The sequence below is a fragment of the Lactuca serriola genome, chromosome 5 (genome assembly GCF_051521515.1).
Source record: "Lactuca serriola cultivar US96UC23 chromosome 5, Lser_US96UC23_V15, whole genome shotgun sequence".
In the NCBI taxonomy this organism is placed as follows: domain Eukaryota; kingdom Viridiplantae; phylum Streptophyta; class Magnoliopsida; order Asterales; family Asteraceae; genus Lactuca; species Lactuca serriola.
This window is the reverse complement of record NC_136412.1, coordinates 304214338-304231280: the sequence shown is the minus strand read 5'-3', so window position 1 is coordinate 304231280 and position 16943 is coordinate 304214338. Positions and strand designations below refer to the sequence as shown.

Here is a 16943-nt window from a genome sequence, read left to right as displayed (position 1 = left end):
TTAATAATTTTGAGTTTTTACTATAAAAGTTTGATTAATTTTATAACCGTGGTTCCCACGGGTTATAAACTAGTAAAAGAATAGATTTAATCTTATGTTGACAAGTGTCATGCAATTAGAATTCCTCATTAATGTTATATACTCCCTCCGTCCCAAAATTATAGTCTATCTTTCCTTTTTGGTTTGTCCCAAAATAATAGTTCACTTCCAAAAATAAATAACATTTTTACCAAAATACTCCATCATTATTACTTAACAAACTAAGCATTTAATGGAACATTAAATGCAAAGTAAGGACAAAACTGTCATTTTATTATATAAAGTTAGTGGTAATTAATGTTTTTCTTAATCTGTGTGTTTTTTGTCTGTGGACAATAATATTGGGACGGATGGAGTATCATTTATCATGCCACTTGTCAACCTATTAATTTGAAATTTTAAATTTCCAAATTAATTACATTAAATTAATAATTGATTATCTATTTCAAATTTTAAATTTTCCCACTCTAATTACATTAAATTAATAATTGATTCTTAATTTTAAATTTTAAATTTTCACTCTAATTATATTAAATTAATAAAATTAGATTGAAAAATAAAATAAATTAATACATATTATAAGATGATATAGCTTCACGTATTTATTTAAATCAACGATTATAATTTTATATAACTAAAAAATATCTTTAAGTAATAACTTATTTAAAATAATTAATTAACAATTTTGATTTTTTAATTTGAAATTTTAATTAATTTTATAACCGTGGTTCTCACGGTTATAAATAATAAACTAATCCAAACTCCCAAATAAACAACTCAAAATAACGGCTGATTTTGAAGGAGCTTGTAACTTATTAAAGGTAAAATGACATTAATGCCCCCAAAACCTATACGTCGTTCACAGTTCCCCTCGTTCAAAGCAGCCTCCACAGCTGCAATTTCTCCCCCACCTCACCGCCGACCCTTCTCCGATCTCCGCCTACAGACCTCCGCCTCGGCTCCAGCTACAGTCTTCGCCTTCTCCGATCTCCTGGTAAGTCACTTTCTTTTTTATTGGTTCGGTAGAGCGTATGCTTGTCTGATTCGATGAAGCCGCTGCAATTAGTTGTTCGATTGGTGTCTAATTAGTGTGTGATTCCTGTGGTAACTCTCTTTCTTTTTCGAATCGTGAAGCACATTGACCTATTTTTCTGGTTCGTTTTTTCTGGAATCGATGAGCCTCTGTGTGTGTGTGATTTCTAGGTTTAGTAGAAGAGGCAATGTCTCAAAAAATTCTGGAATCTGTTAAAAGATCGAACCTACATATTCAGCCTTTGTGATTTCTGTTTGAATTCTGTATCATTTCTGCGTTAACTAAAAGATCCAAATGTCTCTTTTTTTTTTTTTTTTGGAATCTGTTATACACATAAGAAAAAGAATAAACCAATGTTGTGGATTGTGTGATTATCTGTGTGATTTATGTCTATTTGCGTCAATGATAAACAACTATCCTAAATTCCTAATATCAAGGGCTTCGATTTGGGAGTCTCTTAAAGGATTGAGTGGGGTGTATAAGGAATTGAATGCAAAACCTGAAAATGAAGAATACTTGTATAATACCGAAATAAAAGCGAAACTTGAAAACAAACTATCACTATATGATTCATGGGGTAGCAGAAAATGCATACAATGTTCAGACTTGAAGTACTCAAATCAACACAAGGGTTAGACTATATGCATGCAGAATGGTTAAATTAGACCTAAAATGAATCCCAAACGACATTTAGAAAGAAGATGAGCTTAAGAAGCATGTTTATGCTGCATTATTGTTATGAATTACTGAATGTTGAGTTCTTTTGTTGTTGTTGGAATGGAGATAGGAAAGATGAGCTTAAGAAGCATGTTGGCTGAAGCAGCCATTAGAGGAGTAAATGAAGCAAGGGCAAAGATATTTGGTCATGTACTTAACACAACTGGTCAAAGATCTGCTCATAAAATTTTAAGAAAGAAATTCATTGGTGAAAAAGTTGCTTCATGGTATCCAAACGACATCCAGAAAGAAGACCCCATGGTTGTTGCACGCAAAGAACAAGAGTAATATTTCTCTACCTCTCTCTCTCTCTCTCTCACACACACTTCAATAACAATAAATATTTATATAATTTAATTTTGTGAGAAGTGAGGATATTTGTTTGTTTAATTGATGCAGGCGTTTATCAAAACTTGAAATGTTGAAGCGTCGAGGAAAGGGACCCCCAAAGAAGGGGCAAGGAAAGCGTGCTGCTAAACGTAGTAAATAGAAATAAAAAATGAAATGAAATGAAATTAGGTTTTATTGCAAATGCAAATGCAAATTTATTTTCAGGGATTTCAATCATCATTAGAAATGAATGTTGAAATGTTTAAGCCTTTTTGAACTTTCATTGGCTTTAATAAGCTGTTAGCTGTATGTTGTTTTTGGCTTGTTTCTTAAAAGGTTTTTTGTCAGGTTAATTATATGTAGTTTCATATTTTTCACAAATAGGCCCCATTCATCAACTCCATTTGCCTATTTACATCTCACCATTTACACAATCTAAACTTACATGTTTTTTTTTGTTGTAAGTTTATTTGCAATCCAGATGCCAAATAAAACCAAACAAGTCAAATGTCTCGACTTACCAAAAAATAACTCATCGTCTTGATTCAAAACCCATTAAATCCAATATTTCTATAAAAGTATTATATCTCATCCAAATATGCAACCCAACTTTCTCAGAGGATTTATAGTTCATTAGCGATGTAGCACACAAACCTTTTGTTAAAAAATAATATTAACTATAACTAGTTTTGTTTGAATTTATGATAATAAAATATTTCATAATGTAAAAACATAATAATAATAATAGACCAGCAGGAATTTTAACACTCACATATTTTTGAATAAAACGAATAAAGGTTATAAATTAAATCACTAATAAGAAAAACTGAGTTTTTTTATCAATAAATTAACATAAAGCAGGAAATACTCGTTTTTATGTTTATTTTTTATCATATATGTATACGATTCTTTATTTGTCATTCTAAAAGAAAACTATCTATTTTGGCTTTATTTTATTCATAGAAAAATAAACACACTAACTTCATAAAATTTTCTTTTCAAATAAGCACCAATATTGACATACTTGTATAAATTTTCTGGCTTTGTAAACATATATCCCGCTTTATCTGTTCCTCATTGGTCATTTTTTATTGTGAATGTTGCAATAACTTTCAAAGTGGTCTTTTATTATATTGTTTGAAATTAACCCCATTTTTTAAAGTGTGATATTAACAAAATATATCAAATATATATATATATATATATATATATATATATATATATATATATATATATATATATATTTCAAAACACTTTTCATTATTTCATACTAGTTGTGAGATCCATGTATTAAATGGGTTAACTTTAAAAAAAAAACTAAATATAAAGATTAAAATATTTAAGAACTTTGAATTTTGAAGAAAATAAGAAAAATAATGAATTATTATTATTGAAACGTTTTTATCTTTTAAATTTAAATAAATAAATAAAAGATACTAATGAACTTTAATTTGGAAATTTCGAAATTAATAAGTAAGTTCATTAATAAATTTGAAATCAATTTATTACTATATTTATTACAATTATTATATTAAAACTCATAAAATGACATATGAAAATAAAATTAATTTAAAATAACCATAAATTGATATTTGACAAATTAAATAAAAGTGTGACATGTAGAAAAAAAAAATCTGATTTATTAGAATAGAAGAAGATGGGTAAGAGGATAAATAAAAATAAAATAGTAATTTCTCAAAAATAAATATGACATGTTTTATACAAATATATTATAAAATTATATAAATTAATAAAATTTTTATCTGTACTACATAAATGCATCTTCTTCTCTACAGGATCAGGTTTAATCGTCGTTGTGTCTTAAACGAAGCTATGGCGGAAGCAGCAGCTACAGTGAAATCGATCTTCCTATATCCAATCAAATCTTGCAGGGGTATCTCTGTTTCAGAAGCACCCGTTTCTTCCACCGGTGAGTTTCATTCTCCTCCTTCACTTGTACATATAAGTCACCCAATCCCCCCTTCTCGTTTCATTACATGGCGTACTTTCCGAATTAAATTAGGTTACATTTAAGTTCATCAGTAACTTTCTGTAACTATTTCCTTTGCACTACTGTCTCCCGCGGAAAATGAAAATTTGGGGCTTGAGAATTGAAATTAGATTTTGTCAGCATGATTTTAAACTGAATTCAGGAGTGACATTCCTCGAGTTATCATGATATTTGAGGGTTAAACATTCTCCTAAGAGATTTCTAGATGTCATTCTATGTTTCGGTGTTGAGGTCATGTGTTTTCTCTTTTTACTGGAAACTTGTTGTTTTTGATTATGTAATTGAACTGATCAAGTTTGAATCGAATTTAGTGTTAATATTATTAGGGTTTATTTGGGATAGACAGTGGGTTGTTGTGAACTCGAAAGGAAGAGCTTGTACACAAAGAGTGGATCCGAAGCTATGTCTGGTTGAAGTAGAGCTACCTGAGGGTGCAGTTTCAGTGGGTTGGATCCCAAACAAGACCTCCTACTTAGGTAAATAACACTAACATTAACACTCTCTCATCATCTCATTTTTCTCTACTTCTTTTTCAAATCTTAATTTCCACCATTTTCTTTTTCATCATAAACCCAAACATGGAACAACATGAAGCAATATTGATATATAATGTAAAACTAATTCAGTGATAAGAGCTCCTGGGATGGATGATCTGAAGGTGCCATTGTGTAGACCTCCACAAAGTCAAACATGTGATGGTGTGTCAGTTTGGGAGTGGTCAGGATCTGGTTTGGATGAGGGAGATGAAGCATCCAAATGGTTCACCAATTATCTTGGCAAACCTAGTCGCCTTGTACGCTTTAATCAAGGTACGTAATTCCATTTCCATTTCTCTTAATGTTTTTCTTTTTGTCTTAATCGATTTAATAAACAAAGTTTTATGTGTATGCAGAATTGGAGACTAGAGTGGTGGACCCCGATTATGCACCTGGATTCAGAGTTATGTTTTCTGATGGATATCCGTACCTTGTAGTGTCCCAGGTTAATTTTCAAGTTACTAGTTTTTAATTATTTATATCAAACTTTTATTAAATTTGATTTCTAAATTTTTAACTTTTTTTTTTGTCAGGGATCCCTAGATTCATTGAATGATGTTCTCAAGGAACCTGTACCCATAAACCGTTTTAGACCAAAGTACGTATCATATTTTATACATTCAGTATGGAAAAGTATAAAACAGAAAAAAAAAATACTTGTATTTTCACCATTTTATCGATTTAGTCCCTTAACAACATTTTGTATTTTCACCATTTTATACCCTTATATACATATATTTACATATTTCAGCATTCTGGTTGATGGTTGTGAACCGTTCTCTGAGGACTTTTGGAAAGAGATTAAGATAAAATATTTAACATTTCATGGTGTCAAACTTTGTTCCCGATGTAAGGTAAAACAATACACCTGTGTTTTCTATTGAAGTGGGTCACTGTGTACCTGATTTATTTACATCTGATAAGATGGTTTTCTTTTCAGATACCCACAATTAATCAGGAAAATGGAGTTGTGGGTGGTGAACCGACTGAATCTCTTGTAAAGTTTCGGTCTGGGAAAGTATTGTGTCCGGATCGAAAGGGGCAAGGGAAGGTAACATTTGTAATCAAATATTTTTTGTTAAATTTTATTTTTATGTGATATTTAAAATGTTTTTTTTACATAGGTGTACTTTGGACAAAATATGGTATGTGCCAATGTACATGAAGAGGGAAATGAAAAGATAATCAAAGTGGGAGATCCGGTGTATATCATCAAGATGTTATCATCGTATGATGGTACATCAACTTAAACTCTGGCCTCATAACAAAAACAATGTCAGAGTTTCGGTTCCAATGTGTGTTGGGTAATTTCTGTTATATCAACCACTTAGTGGGTTGTGTATTTGATTTATATCTTGAACTTGAATGGTATTTTAGAATAACCCATTTTACAATGTTAGTGAAAAATCTAAACCCAAAATCAACGGTTTGAGTTCTGTTTCGGCTTTATCCGTTTTTTGGTTTTCGGTTAAAGGCTTTGCTCAACCCTAATATTGATAGTGAAAGGTTGAGGAAGGACATTAAACTCCATTGACTGTGTTATAAATTGAAGTTTTGGAAAAAGTAACTCATAACTTTCTTATATCTAAATTTCTTATTTCTTTGTAAATTGGACATTTGTAAAAAGTAACTCATTGATACCAACCATGAAGGTTGGTACTGTTAAACTTATATCAGGTTACCTATTCCCATACCATTATTGAACTAGTGTTGTAATGGAGTAAGACTCACTAACGATTAAACTAAACCACGAAATATATTACCAGAAGAGAAGAAGATAGAGTGGTGAGTTAGAAACGGTGTCCGAAACCTAGTCTCCGATTAAGAAGGGGAAAAAGCCTCTATGAATGGGAGAGAGAGAGAGGAGGATAGAAGTGGTGGTGGGGGGTTGGTGTGGTATTTATTTTATTATTATTATTTTTTAAAAATAACTTTTACTTAATAAATCTAAAAAGAAAATAAAAAGAGTAGATAAGTCGTTTTATATGGGTAAAAGACCAATTACGATAGAAATTGAAACTATGGGGACCTTCCATAAAACCGAAAAAAATTAGAGATTAAACTTGATATTCTAAAAAGCCACATGAATTATTTGTGAAGATTTGTATAGAAATATTGAAGAGAGGGGGTTAAAGGGTAAATTATGAGGATGCCAACTGTAAACGTGAAGATGGTGAGTCTCTTTACCTCACATAAATCATTTTTGACATATTGTTTTTCTTGTCATATTAGCTACTAGTGAAACTCATATATTATACGGGTTGATTAAAACAAAATGTTAAATAGAAATGATTAAATGAGAAATTTATTTGAAATAAATAAAAATTATGAGAAAAAAAAACATGCAAAAAATAAATTAATTAAAATTATTGTTTAGTTATCATACTCATATACTAAACAGGTTAATTATAACAAAATGTTAAACACAAAGGTTTAAATTGTAAATTTATTTGAAATTGAAATTTAAAATTTAAAATTTAAAATTTGAAATTAATATCATTATGATAGGTTTAATTTATGGAAACTAATTAATAATATATTAGAAAAGGAAAATGAAATAAATGACAAGTGGAAAATAAATATACATATCTAAATTATGACAAAATGACATGTGGCAAATTGAATGAGAGAAGGACATGTGGCAAAATCATTCTTATTTATTATGGTAGATTTGGAACGGTAGTGTGATTTCTGACGTGGCAACCTAAAGGAACCGTGAACACTGTCCCATGGACCGATGGCTTGTACATCTATTTTTCGTATGTTTATTTGTTCCGCTAAAATCTTTTTTTAATGCTTGTATTTTATTAATAATTGTCGTTTATATTTATTGTTTTTTAGGAAATTGTGTTTTTTTTATTTATTTGCTGAAAACTTATACTTAGTGTTTGACGTATTTTTTAAATGTGTTTATATTATGTTTAGTGTTGAATAAATCGATGGAGGCATAAATTTGAATGAACTTTTTTTGATGTTAAAGTTTGAGAATATTTTCTTCCAATTTTATGTCGTAAACTTTATTTAGCATTTGAATATATATTTGTGACTCTTTTGATTGGGACATGTTTTTTTATGAGTAGGGATGTAAAAGAACAAGAATGAGGGTTCTTTATGTTCGTTCGTTTAAGTTAGGCGAACAGACACGAACACGAATGGATAAACAAACAAATTTTTTTATTTATTTTTAAATTATATATTAAGTTAGGCGAACAAACACGAACACGAATGGATAAACAAACAAGTTTTTTTTATTTATTTTTAAATTATATGTTCATTCTTTTAACAAATTACATTGTTCATGTTGATTTGTTTATGTTTGTTAACATGCTAAACAAACATAATCGAACATAGATAAACACATATAATTAAACATATATAAACATAAATAAAGATATATGGATATATGTATGAACATAAAAGGAATTTAAATGAAAATATAATAATCTCAAACATAACTAAACATATATGAATATAAAAGGTACTTAAATGAACGAACAACATAAACATGACCATTGTTCATGTTCGTTCATTTATTAAACAAACGAACATAAATGAACTTCTCGATGAACCGTTCATGAGTAGTTCGTAGAACGTTTGGTTCGTTTACAATCCTAAACATGAGTTAAGAATTTGTGGGATATTCATTGCCAATTATGTTGTTTAATTCGAGTGTTTTCCTTAAAATCTAAAATCTCTCTAAAAACTCCTAAAAGCTTGTTGTCGAATACATATAATTTGTTACAAATGCGGGAGTAGAATTAGTGGGATATTTATTGCCAAATCCATCACTATTTACTATTTAGCGACATAATAGTCCACATTTTTTTTTGGACACGGTAAACGAATTAAACGGAAGTCTACTCGTAATATTCACCTAGCACCTCGAGTTCACTTTAGAGGGCAAACCAAGCTCCCATATATAGAGATTTCCAAGGAAAAATTCTCCACAATAGGCACCACAAGAGATGGTTTAAGGGAATCGAACTCCCAACCTCACGCCCCACGTGATATAAAACCATGTGCATCAAGAGTTAGGTTGGGTATCACTTGCAAATAGTCCGCACGCTTGATTTAGTTTTCAGTTCAACATTTTGAAAATATAAAAAAAATAACTATTTATCAATAACCATTTGTAACAATTACAAGCTGATAAAAGTTATAGGTGAAACCAATAAAAAATTAGTCTGATAACAATCGGATAACATTGTAAGAAGCTTATTGATTATGTCATTCGTGCAGAAATATGTGATCATCTAGGTTCATCAATAGGGTATAACGAACGAAATTGATCTGAGCTATAGAAACTTGATGCCTCTACCGAGTCCATAAATGGATTTATGGAAACATCATAAAGGTCCGAGTGTTCCCCCTCACTCATTCTGCTCAAACCATCTTCACTACCTTGTTGACTATTAACCCATGGTTGCTTGGTGAATTTCCTTAAACCCTCTAACTGCATAGCCACTTCCTTCATCGTTGGCCTATCATATCCGTTCATATTGAGGCATCGCTTCACAAGTGAAGCAATTGCTTGGAGTTGCTCAAGTGAACCCTCTCTAACAACTCGAGGGTCAAGAATTTGAAACAAGCTATTTGTTTTCATAGAAACGAGGAAATAAGCTGCTAAGTTTCTTTCTGCTTGAATCCGCTCCATGGAAAGGGGCTTCTTACCTGTTAGAAGCTCTAGAAGCACAATTGCAAAGCTATAAACATCACTCTTATCTGTTAGTTGACTTGTATGAAAGTATTCAGGATCAAGATACCCTAATGTCCCTTGAACTAATGTCGTCACTTGTGTTTGATCCAAGGGTATCAATCTTGAAGCACCAAAGTCTGAAATTTTGGTGACCAAGTGGTCGTCTAATAAAATATTGGCAGATTTCACATCTCGATGAATGATGGGCTTTGAAGCAGCTGAGTGAAGGTACGCAAGTGCTCCAGCAGATTCAATGGCTATTCTTAAACGATTATCCCATGATAACCAAGCCATTCCACCATTAGTGTGGATATGATGGAAGAGAGTGCCATTAGAAACACATTCGTAGACTAGCAATGGGACTTCACTCTCCAAGCAACAGCCTAAGAGCTTCACAACGTTCCTATGGTTGATTTGAGTAAGAATGACAACTTCATTGATAAACTGCTCGATCTGGCTTTCATCCATAACTCGTGACTTCTTTATTGCAACAATATTTCCATCAGCTAAGATGCCTTTGTATACAGTCCCATAGCCACCACGACCAAGAATCCGATCTTCTGAAAAGTTTTTTGTCGCTTTTTCTAGCTCTTCGGTGGTGAAAATCTTTGTTGATTGATTCACACCACCGCCTTCATTGGTATCTATTTGTTGTTTCAACAACATACCACCATTTTTCAGGAAGTATTTCTCCCTCAGTTTGATAACCTTGCGTCTCTGATGGCTGAAATATAGCCACCCCACTCCAATCAATATAGACAAGAATCCGAACCCCATTCCTGTATATTGGATACATAAAAGTCATCATTCGTCAGTATGGTTAAGTAATATAAAAAACATCTCTTGCTATAATAACAATGTAATTAAAAAATCTACTCAATTATAGCATTATGATCCGATTACAAAACAATTTTCACTATTATAATAATTATTATAATGAGTATCTTTCTTATCATAAGCATTACGGTATCTGTAGAGTTTTCAAAGTATAATATGCTAATAAAGAAATAAAAATAAAAATAAAAATAGAAGTTACTACTATGTTATAATTAGGTAACTTTTCAAAATGTAGTACATGTTTGGATAAAGAAAAATAAAAGTAAAGTTCTATATTACATAAGAGCATCCACAATATATTGTGGATGATGTAATAGGAGATTTAAATAAGATATGTTTCAAAAAAGAGAAATAAAAGTAAAATGCTATATTACATAAGAGCATCCACAATATAAGATGTAATAGGAGATTTAAATAAGGTGAGAAAATTAGTTGTCATTCAATAAATAAAATCATGAAACATTACTATTATGAAATGACACATTGACATTCAATAAATTTAAAGTTCACCATTGAATTCTTCAATAAAAAAAATTACGAAACTTCTCTAATTCTTAAATAAATGTTTAAAACATGTTTCATTGTACTTTGTAAAATTCAATGTATTATGGGAAAAAAAATTGAATTAGTTTTATGGAATAATGAATGATTAAGTGGGAATTTATTAAACTCTCTCGAGTTCAATGCATTGTGGATGTTATAAATAAAAATGCATTGTTATTTCTGGAATTTAGCTTAATAACGAAAAAAAAGCGAACAAAATTATATATGAATTTCCTCACCAAGAGACAATTTGAGGACCGGGGATTTCGAATTTGTGGCCCTGCAACCACTCCCATCCTTTGTTCCATCTCCTTCGTATCCATGAGGGCACGAACAATTGAAACTTCCAGGAAGATTTGTACAAGTCCCGTTACACGGATTATTGTTAGGATCCGCACATTCGTCAATATCTACAATTAAAACAAATATAACTAATTAAAAAAGAGGAATATAAATGTATGTTATATGTCATAGAAAGGCAATATATGTACATAGCAAATGTTAGTACTAGCTACTACTAACCATGGCAACCAGGAGGAAGATAAGGATTGCCTTCATAACCACTTTCACAAGAGCACCTATACCCTCCTTTCCCACTAGTAAAATCCACACAAACACTATTCTGTTGACAATAATAATCGGTTGTTGTTTTATAGTCCTTACAACTCCTACTTCCGATCACCCAATTCAGCACCACCGGGACAGTTTCAGCCGTCCTACTGACAAAATCAGGATCCACAAAATCTGAGGCACCCCGAAACGTAAATGCACTTTCCTCTCCAAGAAACGTGTAGCCGCATTTGTTGAAAGACCAGATTTCTGTATGAGCATTCAGTGTGAATACGTTTGCGAGATAAGTCGTTAAACCATTTGGCACACTCGTTGAGCAACACCCCATGCCTGTAAAAGAAAAAAATGGAACTAGCTCTTTAATTATTGGATCAAGAAAACAACATATGATTAGATTTATCCGAAGTGATGAAAAACGAAAACCTGAACATGAACCAACGGGAACATCTTGAACGTTAGAGCAAACAGACACGCATCCACTGCTGAAATTCTTGCCTTCGATCCCTGAGATCGGAGATACGAAGGAGTAGTCGTCGCACCCAACGGCTATCACTTTGTTCAGTTCCGATATCGTGAAGTAGGAGTTTTGCACCACAAGCCCACTGGCGCTATCTTGAATCACCGAACCCGTTTCATTGTAGCACTTGGTAGCGACGATGTTTTTGACTCTCACGTGTTCATCGGAGATATCCACCACCTCTACGCGGTGGAACTGTGAATCACCGGAGTAAGAAAATAGTTCGGCTGACAGGAAGGGTTTCGGGGGATTGAAGGATGTGTTGCAGGTGATGTGGAACCAGGGTCCAACGGAGCACCCGGAAGCGATGCCAAATGGGTATGGTATGGTGAGGTTGCCGCATTTACTTGGGCAGCCGGGAAGGGTGATGTTGTTACCGGTGGTTGCCGCCGGCGAGAATGGGATACAAGATAGAAACAAGAGTAGAAAGACTGAAAGCATTTTGGTTGTTGGTGAATGGTGATGATCAAATTGAAAGTCGTTGACGTGAAGGTTTGCATTATAAGTTCTTTTTCACGGTTTTCATATCCGTAGCTTGGTCAAAGATTTTTTTTTTTTTTTTTTTTGAGTAAATTACATGAATGGTCCCTATAATTTGGGGTAATTTGTGTGTTTGGTCCCTAACTTATTTTTTTAACTCGAAAGGTCTCTACTATTTGTTTTTGTTATGCGTTTGGTCCCTATCTTACATAAAAAGACTATTATTTAAATAGGGAAAATGGCAGGACAGGGAAGGTAAGGTGAGGGGAGTGAGTTGAGGGTGTGTTGATTTAAATAAATTAAAAAAAACAAGGGCAAAATAGTCTTTTTAGGAAAGACAAGGACCAAACGTGTAACAAAAACAAACTGTAGGGACCTTCCAAGTTAAAAAAATAAGTTAGGGACCAAACACACAAATTACCCTAAACCATAAGGACCATTCATGTAATTTACTTATTTATTTATTTTAAATTCAATATTTTGTTTCTATTATTAGTTTTTATTCAAATTTATTTTCATGATATTTCATATCTTTTCGTTATATATATATATATATATATATATATATATATATATATATATATATATATATATATATATATATATATATATATATATATATATATATATATATATATATATATATATATATCTGTGTGTGTGTGAAAAGTGAATACCCAAATTCACTATATTACGTCGTTTTGTATCATATATAGATATTGTAATTGTCCAATCTTCTTCTAATTCAACTTCTAACTTAATTTATTTCCAAGATTTTTATAAATTTTGCATTTATCTTCCTCTTACTTAATTTTCATTTTTAACTATAATATATATAGCCTAGTAGGTGTTCAACATAAATATGTGATGTAAGAGGAATATAATATTGAAATTTCGAAAATCTTGAAAGTAAATCAAGTTAAAGGTTGAATTTTAACAACATTATAATGAATATATCAAACAAAACGACGTATTATAGTGGGTTTGGGTACCTAAGTTTATATACCTTTAAGGGTATATTCACTTTTCCCTATATATACCTTTAATATATATATATATATATATATATATATATATATATATATATATATATATATATATATATATATTAATGTATTTTTAAGACTGAAAAAAAAGTTAAAGTACACATTAATTTAATTTATAAGATAGTTTTTTGTATTTTACTATTTAGCGAAATCATCAAAATAATTTATTTTACCTTATGAATTAATAGTTTTTGATAAACTATTTTAAAAATAGCTTTAACAAAAATTACTAAGTTTTTTTAAAATATTCCAAATATGTGATTAATGTTTTTTTAGTTATATATCTAAATGACTAAATATATATTTATGTCATTTTACATTTTCAATATAGCTTTTATAAGCTATTTTTACCGAACAATATTAATTCATAATCTAGGTTATTAGTTATCCGTTAATTATAAGCTAGTTTTTCTGTTAAAAATTAAATTTTTAGCTCGTCTACAAATTGCACCTAAATTGTAATTTTGTTTCAACTTTTGGTATTATACTTTTACATTAAAAAGAATCTACTAGTTGTACGTTATGTATAGTAGGTTGTGCATGGTGAAAATGTTAAAACAAGTTGACGATTAATAAGTAGACGACCGAATAACATCAGCTTGTCATAATATAATGTCAACTAGGCCATGTGGCATGAGTAGGTTGTTGACTTTGCATCTCAAAGCAGAATTATTTGTATTGTGCGCTTACGAATTGGTCAAAGTCGCTCATTGTTTGATCTTGGTGATATAAAAAAAACATGGCTTACATTTGATATTTTATTAATTTCGATAATGTATTTAAAATATTGTAGTGATATTATTTATATTTCTCATAGAAAAACAACAATTTTTACTAATTAAAACAAAAAAATATTTTATCATAAAAAAAGCAAAGAACTTAATTTTAAAAAATTATGCATACACGTTCTACATTTTTATTTGAGTTACTGTAGGAAAAATCCTTCAATTTTCACCTTCTATGAAGAAACTTCACTTTTTCATAATTTAATACCAAATAATGTACTAAAGTTTTCACCCTTGGGATTTTTCCCGGTTGCAAACATAGCAAACGATTACCTTTTCATACAGGACACAAATTTCTTAAATAAAATCATGACATAGCATAAATTATAAAATAGCATTCAAAATCAAGTGTTTTCTTCCTAGTTGACGACCCCAATTATTTATGTACAGTTTACGTAACCCAATTTGTATTATTGTATAGCTTAGCCCATTATATTGTATAATCGGCCTACGGCCCATTTCTATTGTATTAATGTATGTAGAAGTTGGAAACAACACATCAAGTTTGGTTTAACCTAGAGAAATTCTGAAATTGTTATGCAACAAGAACAAACGGGTAATACAACATGATTGTGAGCTTCACAATATTTTCATGGGGGAACTATTGAACTATATGTCACGATGTATTACTCGAAGATAAAAGGCATTTTCTATCTCCTTTGAAAACCATGATTCCGAGTTCGCGGTCTCGGACAAACATTTTGTCATCTAGAGTATCAACGGACTTTCTTCTCGGATTGACTATGTGGCCAACATCATTAGACGCATCGGCTCACATTTGCCACCTCAATGTCTCATGGACCATTTGCCACCTCATTACCTCAGTGTACGTTGTAGTGTCTGTATTCATCACTACCTCAGTGTACGTTGTAGTGTCTGTATTCATGTATTACAATGTAGCGTCTGTCTTGTAAGTACTCGCGCAATAATTAAAAGATTAATCCATAAGAAAGATGATTTTATGAACGGTGACATGATTAAGAAGAACCGGAATAAAAAACAATTGGCGGATTGAAAACGAGAAAGGAAGAACGCACAATTGCAATGAAAATGAAAAAAGGATGAGCTTCTGTTGGTTTCATCAATTTGCGATGTTTTGGTTAAGTTTCTCGACGAGGAAAACATGAAAAAACTTTTTATTCCTATGGTGTGGTAAATATTTGTAGAAGTACAATAGTGTCGTAAATATTTTCTGAAGACAACACTTGCTAACATAACTCACGTGCCGACCAGTGTTTTGTGCCCGCAACCGAGTCTGTGACTCGTTAATTTGTTCCCCTTTTTGCTATATTAATTTGGAAAGAAGTATCTCTTTATATACATTTATATAAAATATTGGTAGCCGTTGACGAACATAGCTGATAAAAAGCCTGCATCCTTACAAAAACATGTACATAAACATATCCGATATTTCATTAGTTGAGCAGTACTAGTGCACCACCTACCAACATCATCAAAAAGGTACACCGTGCAAAACCTAATACCTTCCTTCTACACCAAAACCACCCGAACCCAGCATATTTACAAAAACTACTACTACTGGTTACATATATAATATGTGTCATAAGCACACACTGCTATAGTACTACTGTTGGACATATAATGCACGCCATGAGCACACACTGCTAGCTAGCTAGTCATGTGTTTATGCTCAGGTTTTGGTTCGATATTTGGATTCATCGATCTCGATACCTTCTTCCTCAACACGCTCTTGACTAGACTTGTCTTTAGTACTCAGACCACCTTTACGTCCCATTTCATGGTACCCTTCACTCCCCATTTGCTCCTTACGAGTCTCCCCACCCTTACTTCCCATCTCCTTGTACCCTTCGGTGCCCAGCTGCTCCTTCCGAGCCGAGCCTCCCTTGCTGCCCATCTCCTTGTACCCTTCGGTCCCCAGCTGCTCCTTCCGAGTCTCACCGCCCTTGGTGCCCATCTCCTTGTACCCTTCGGTCCCCAGCTGCTCCTTTCGAGTCTGCCCTCCCTTGCTCCTTCCTAAATGTAATTTCAACACATCATCAAAAGTAAGCAGCTTGAAAAGAATCATATAATATAAATATCCGAAGCATACAAGAAACGGAAACCAAAAAGTAAAGAACTAGAAACCTTCAGCAAGATGCTCTTGTGCTTCCAGGCTTTTGCCCCCTGTGCCACCAGGCACGACGGTCTCCCCTTCTTTGGCCTTGGCGTCCAAGTCCGACCTTCTCTCTTGAGCTGATGCCATTCTTTCAGTTTCTTCTCGACTCTCTAAACTTCAAACTTTAGTTTTATCGTTTATTATAGTGGAATGATAATGATACTTTCGTACTATGTGTTGGTCATCTGAGCTGTTGTATATATAGGTTTGAAGTAGTGAAGAGGCAATGAATGAAGGACTGACACGTAAGACAGCCGGGTAAGATGACGCGGCAATTGGGGAGATTGTTAAGCTGTCGTATAAGGCCACGCACTTGATTAGTCACTATTTACTGCATTACTCTTGTTCTTATCTTTCCGTTTAATTATAATAATAATTTTTTCTTTGAAATTATTGTAACGAGCAGTGATATATGGAGTGATGGACAGTGACGGGTTTATTAACCAGATACTAATAAATCAAATGTATATTGAAATATGTATATGTAGAATAGTTAGAAAAAACAAAAATATAGATAAGACGTATTTTTCAAACGTCGTTTGTAATTTTTTCCAACCATAATGACTATTGATGCAAAGAAGTTAAAGTTAGGACTTAAAATGCATAACTATGCAAACCAAAGGGACCAAAACTATAATTTAACCATTTGTAAATTTTTTAAAACTT

The 16943-nt window shown here is 31.9% G+C and overlaps 4 protein-coding genes across 5 annotated transcripts; 2 read left to right on the top strand and 2 right to left on the bottom strand.

Annotated features, from left to right (window-relative positions):
* The first annotated feature begins 827 nt into the window (after positions 1 to 827).
* LOC145054824 (37S ribosomal protein S27) lies at positions 828 to 2472 on the top strand. The gene is made up of 3 exons (XM_079003085.1): positions 828 to 1033; positions 1856 to 2073; positions 2189 to 2472. Exons 1-3 carry the CDS (start codon positions 866 to 868, stop codon positions 2277 to 2279), a joined length of 477 nt encoding a protein of 158 aa, XP_078859211.1. The 5' UTR covers positions 828 to 865; the 3' UTR covers positions 2280 to 2472.
* A 1421-nt stretch (positions 2473 to 3893) lies between these two features.
* On the top strand, positions 3894 to 6102 carry LOC145054823 (uncharacterized). 2 transcript variants are annotated; one of them, XM_079003084.1, is made up of 8 exons: positions 3894 to 4049; positions 4457 to 4606; positions 4757 to 4939; positions 5023 to 5111; positions 5200 to 5264; positions 5418 to 5520; positions 5607 to 5717; positions 5791 to 6102. In XM_079003084.1, exons 1-8 carry the CDS (start codon positions 3896 to 3898, stop codon positions 5914 to 5916), a joined length of 981 nt encoding a protein of 326 aa, XP_078859210.1. In that variant the 5' UTR covers positions 3894 to 3895; the 3' UTR covers positions 5917 to 6102. The 2 variants fall into 2 exon arrangements, with proteins under 2 accessions (XP_078859210.1, XP_078859209.1); XM_079003083.1 differs by having other exon boundaries at positions 3904 to 4049; positions 4442 to 4606.
* Positions 6103 to 8755: 2653 nt separating this feature from the next.
* LOC145054822 (wall-associated receptor kinase 2-like) lies at positions 8756 to 12309 on the bottom strand. The gene is made up of 4 exons (XM_079003082.1): positions 11736 to 12309; positions 11265 to 11642; positions 10982 to 11152; positions 8756 to 10141 (listed from the first exon to the last, which is right to left on the bottom strand). Exons 1-4 carry the CDS (start codon positions 12268 to 12270, stop codon positions 8916 to 8918), a joined length of 2310 nt encoding a protein of 769 aa, XP_078859208.1. The 5' UTR covers positions 12271 to 12309; the 3' UTR covers positions 8756 to 8915.
* Positions 12310 to 15531: 3222 nt separating this feature from the next.
* Positions 15532 to 16458, bottom strand: EM1 (Stress induced protein). The gene is made up of 2 exons (XM_078999579.1): positions 16247 to 16458; positions 15532 to 16135 (listed from the first exon to the last, which is right to left on the bottom strand). Exons 1-2 carry the CDS (start codon positions 16362 to 16364, stop codon positions 15792 to 15794), a joined length of 462 nt encoding a protein of 153 aa, XP_078855705.1. The 5' UTR covers positions 16365 to 16458; the 3' UTR covers positions 15532 to 15791.
* Positions 16459 to 16943: the final 485 nt, after the last annotated feature.

Coding starts and splice junctions, on each gene's coding strand:
- LOC145054822 (XM_079003082.1), bottom strand. CDS start 12,270: ATGCTTTCAGTCTTTCTACTCTTGTTTCTATCTTGTATCCCATTCTCG. Junction 11,643..11,735: donor TCCCGTTGGTTCATGTTCAG/GTTTTCGTTTTT, acceptor TTTCTTTTACAG/GCATGGGGTGTTGCTCAACG. Junction 10,142..10,981: donor GGTCCTCAAATTGTCTCTTG/GTGAGGAAATTC, acceptor TCCAATATACAG/GAATGGGGTTCGGATTCTTG.
- EM1 (XM_078999579.1), bottom strand. CDS start 16,364: ATGGCATCAGCTCAAGAGAGAAGGTCGGACTTGGACGCCAAGGCCAAA. Junction 16,136..16,246: donor ACAAGAGCATCTTGCTGAAG/GTTTCTAGTTCT, acceptor AATTACATTTAG/GAAGGAGCAAGGGAGGGCAG.
- LOC145054824 (XM_079003085.1), top strand. CDS start 866: ATGACATTAATGCCCCCAAAACCTATACGTCGTTCACAGTTCCCCTCG. Junction 1,034..1,855: donor TCGCCTTCTCCGATCTCCTG/GTAAGTCACTTT, acceptor GTTGGAATGGAG/ATAGGAAAGATGAGCTTAAG. Junction 2,074..2,188: donor GTTGCACGCAAAGAACAAGA/GTAATATTTCTC, acceptor TAATTGATGCAG/GCGTTTATCAAAACTTGAAA.
- LOC145054823 (XM_079003084.1), top strand. CDS start 3,896: ATGCATCTTCTTCTCTACAGGATCAGGTTTAATCGTCGTTGTGTCTTA. Junction 4,940..5,022: donor CCTTGTACGCTTTAATCAAG/GTACGTAATTCC, acceptor ATGTGTATGCAG/AATTGGAGACTAGAGTGGTG. Junction 5,718..5,790: donor ATCGAAAGGGGCAAGGGAAG/GTAACATTTGTA, acceptor TTTTTTACATAG/GTGTACTTTGGACAAAATAT.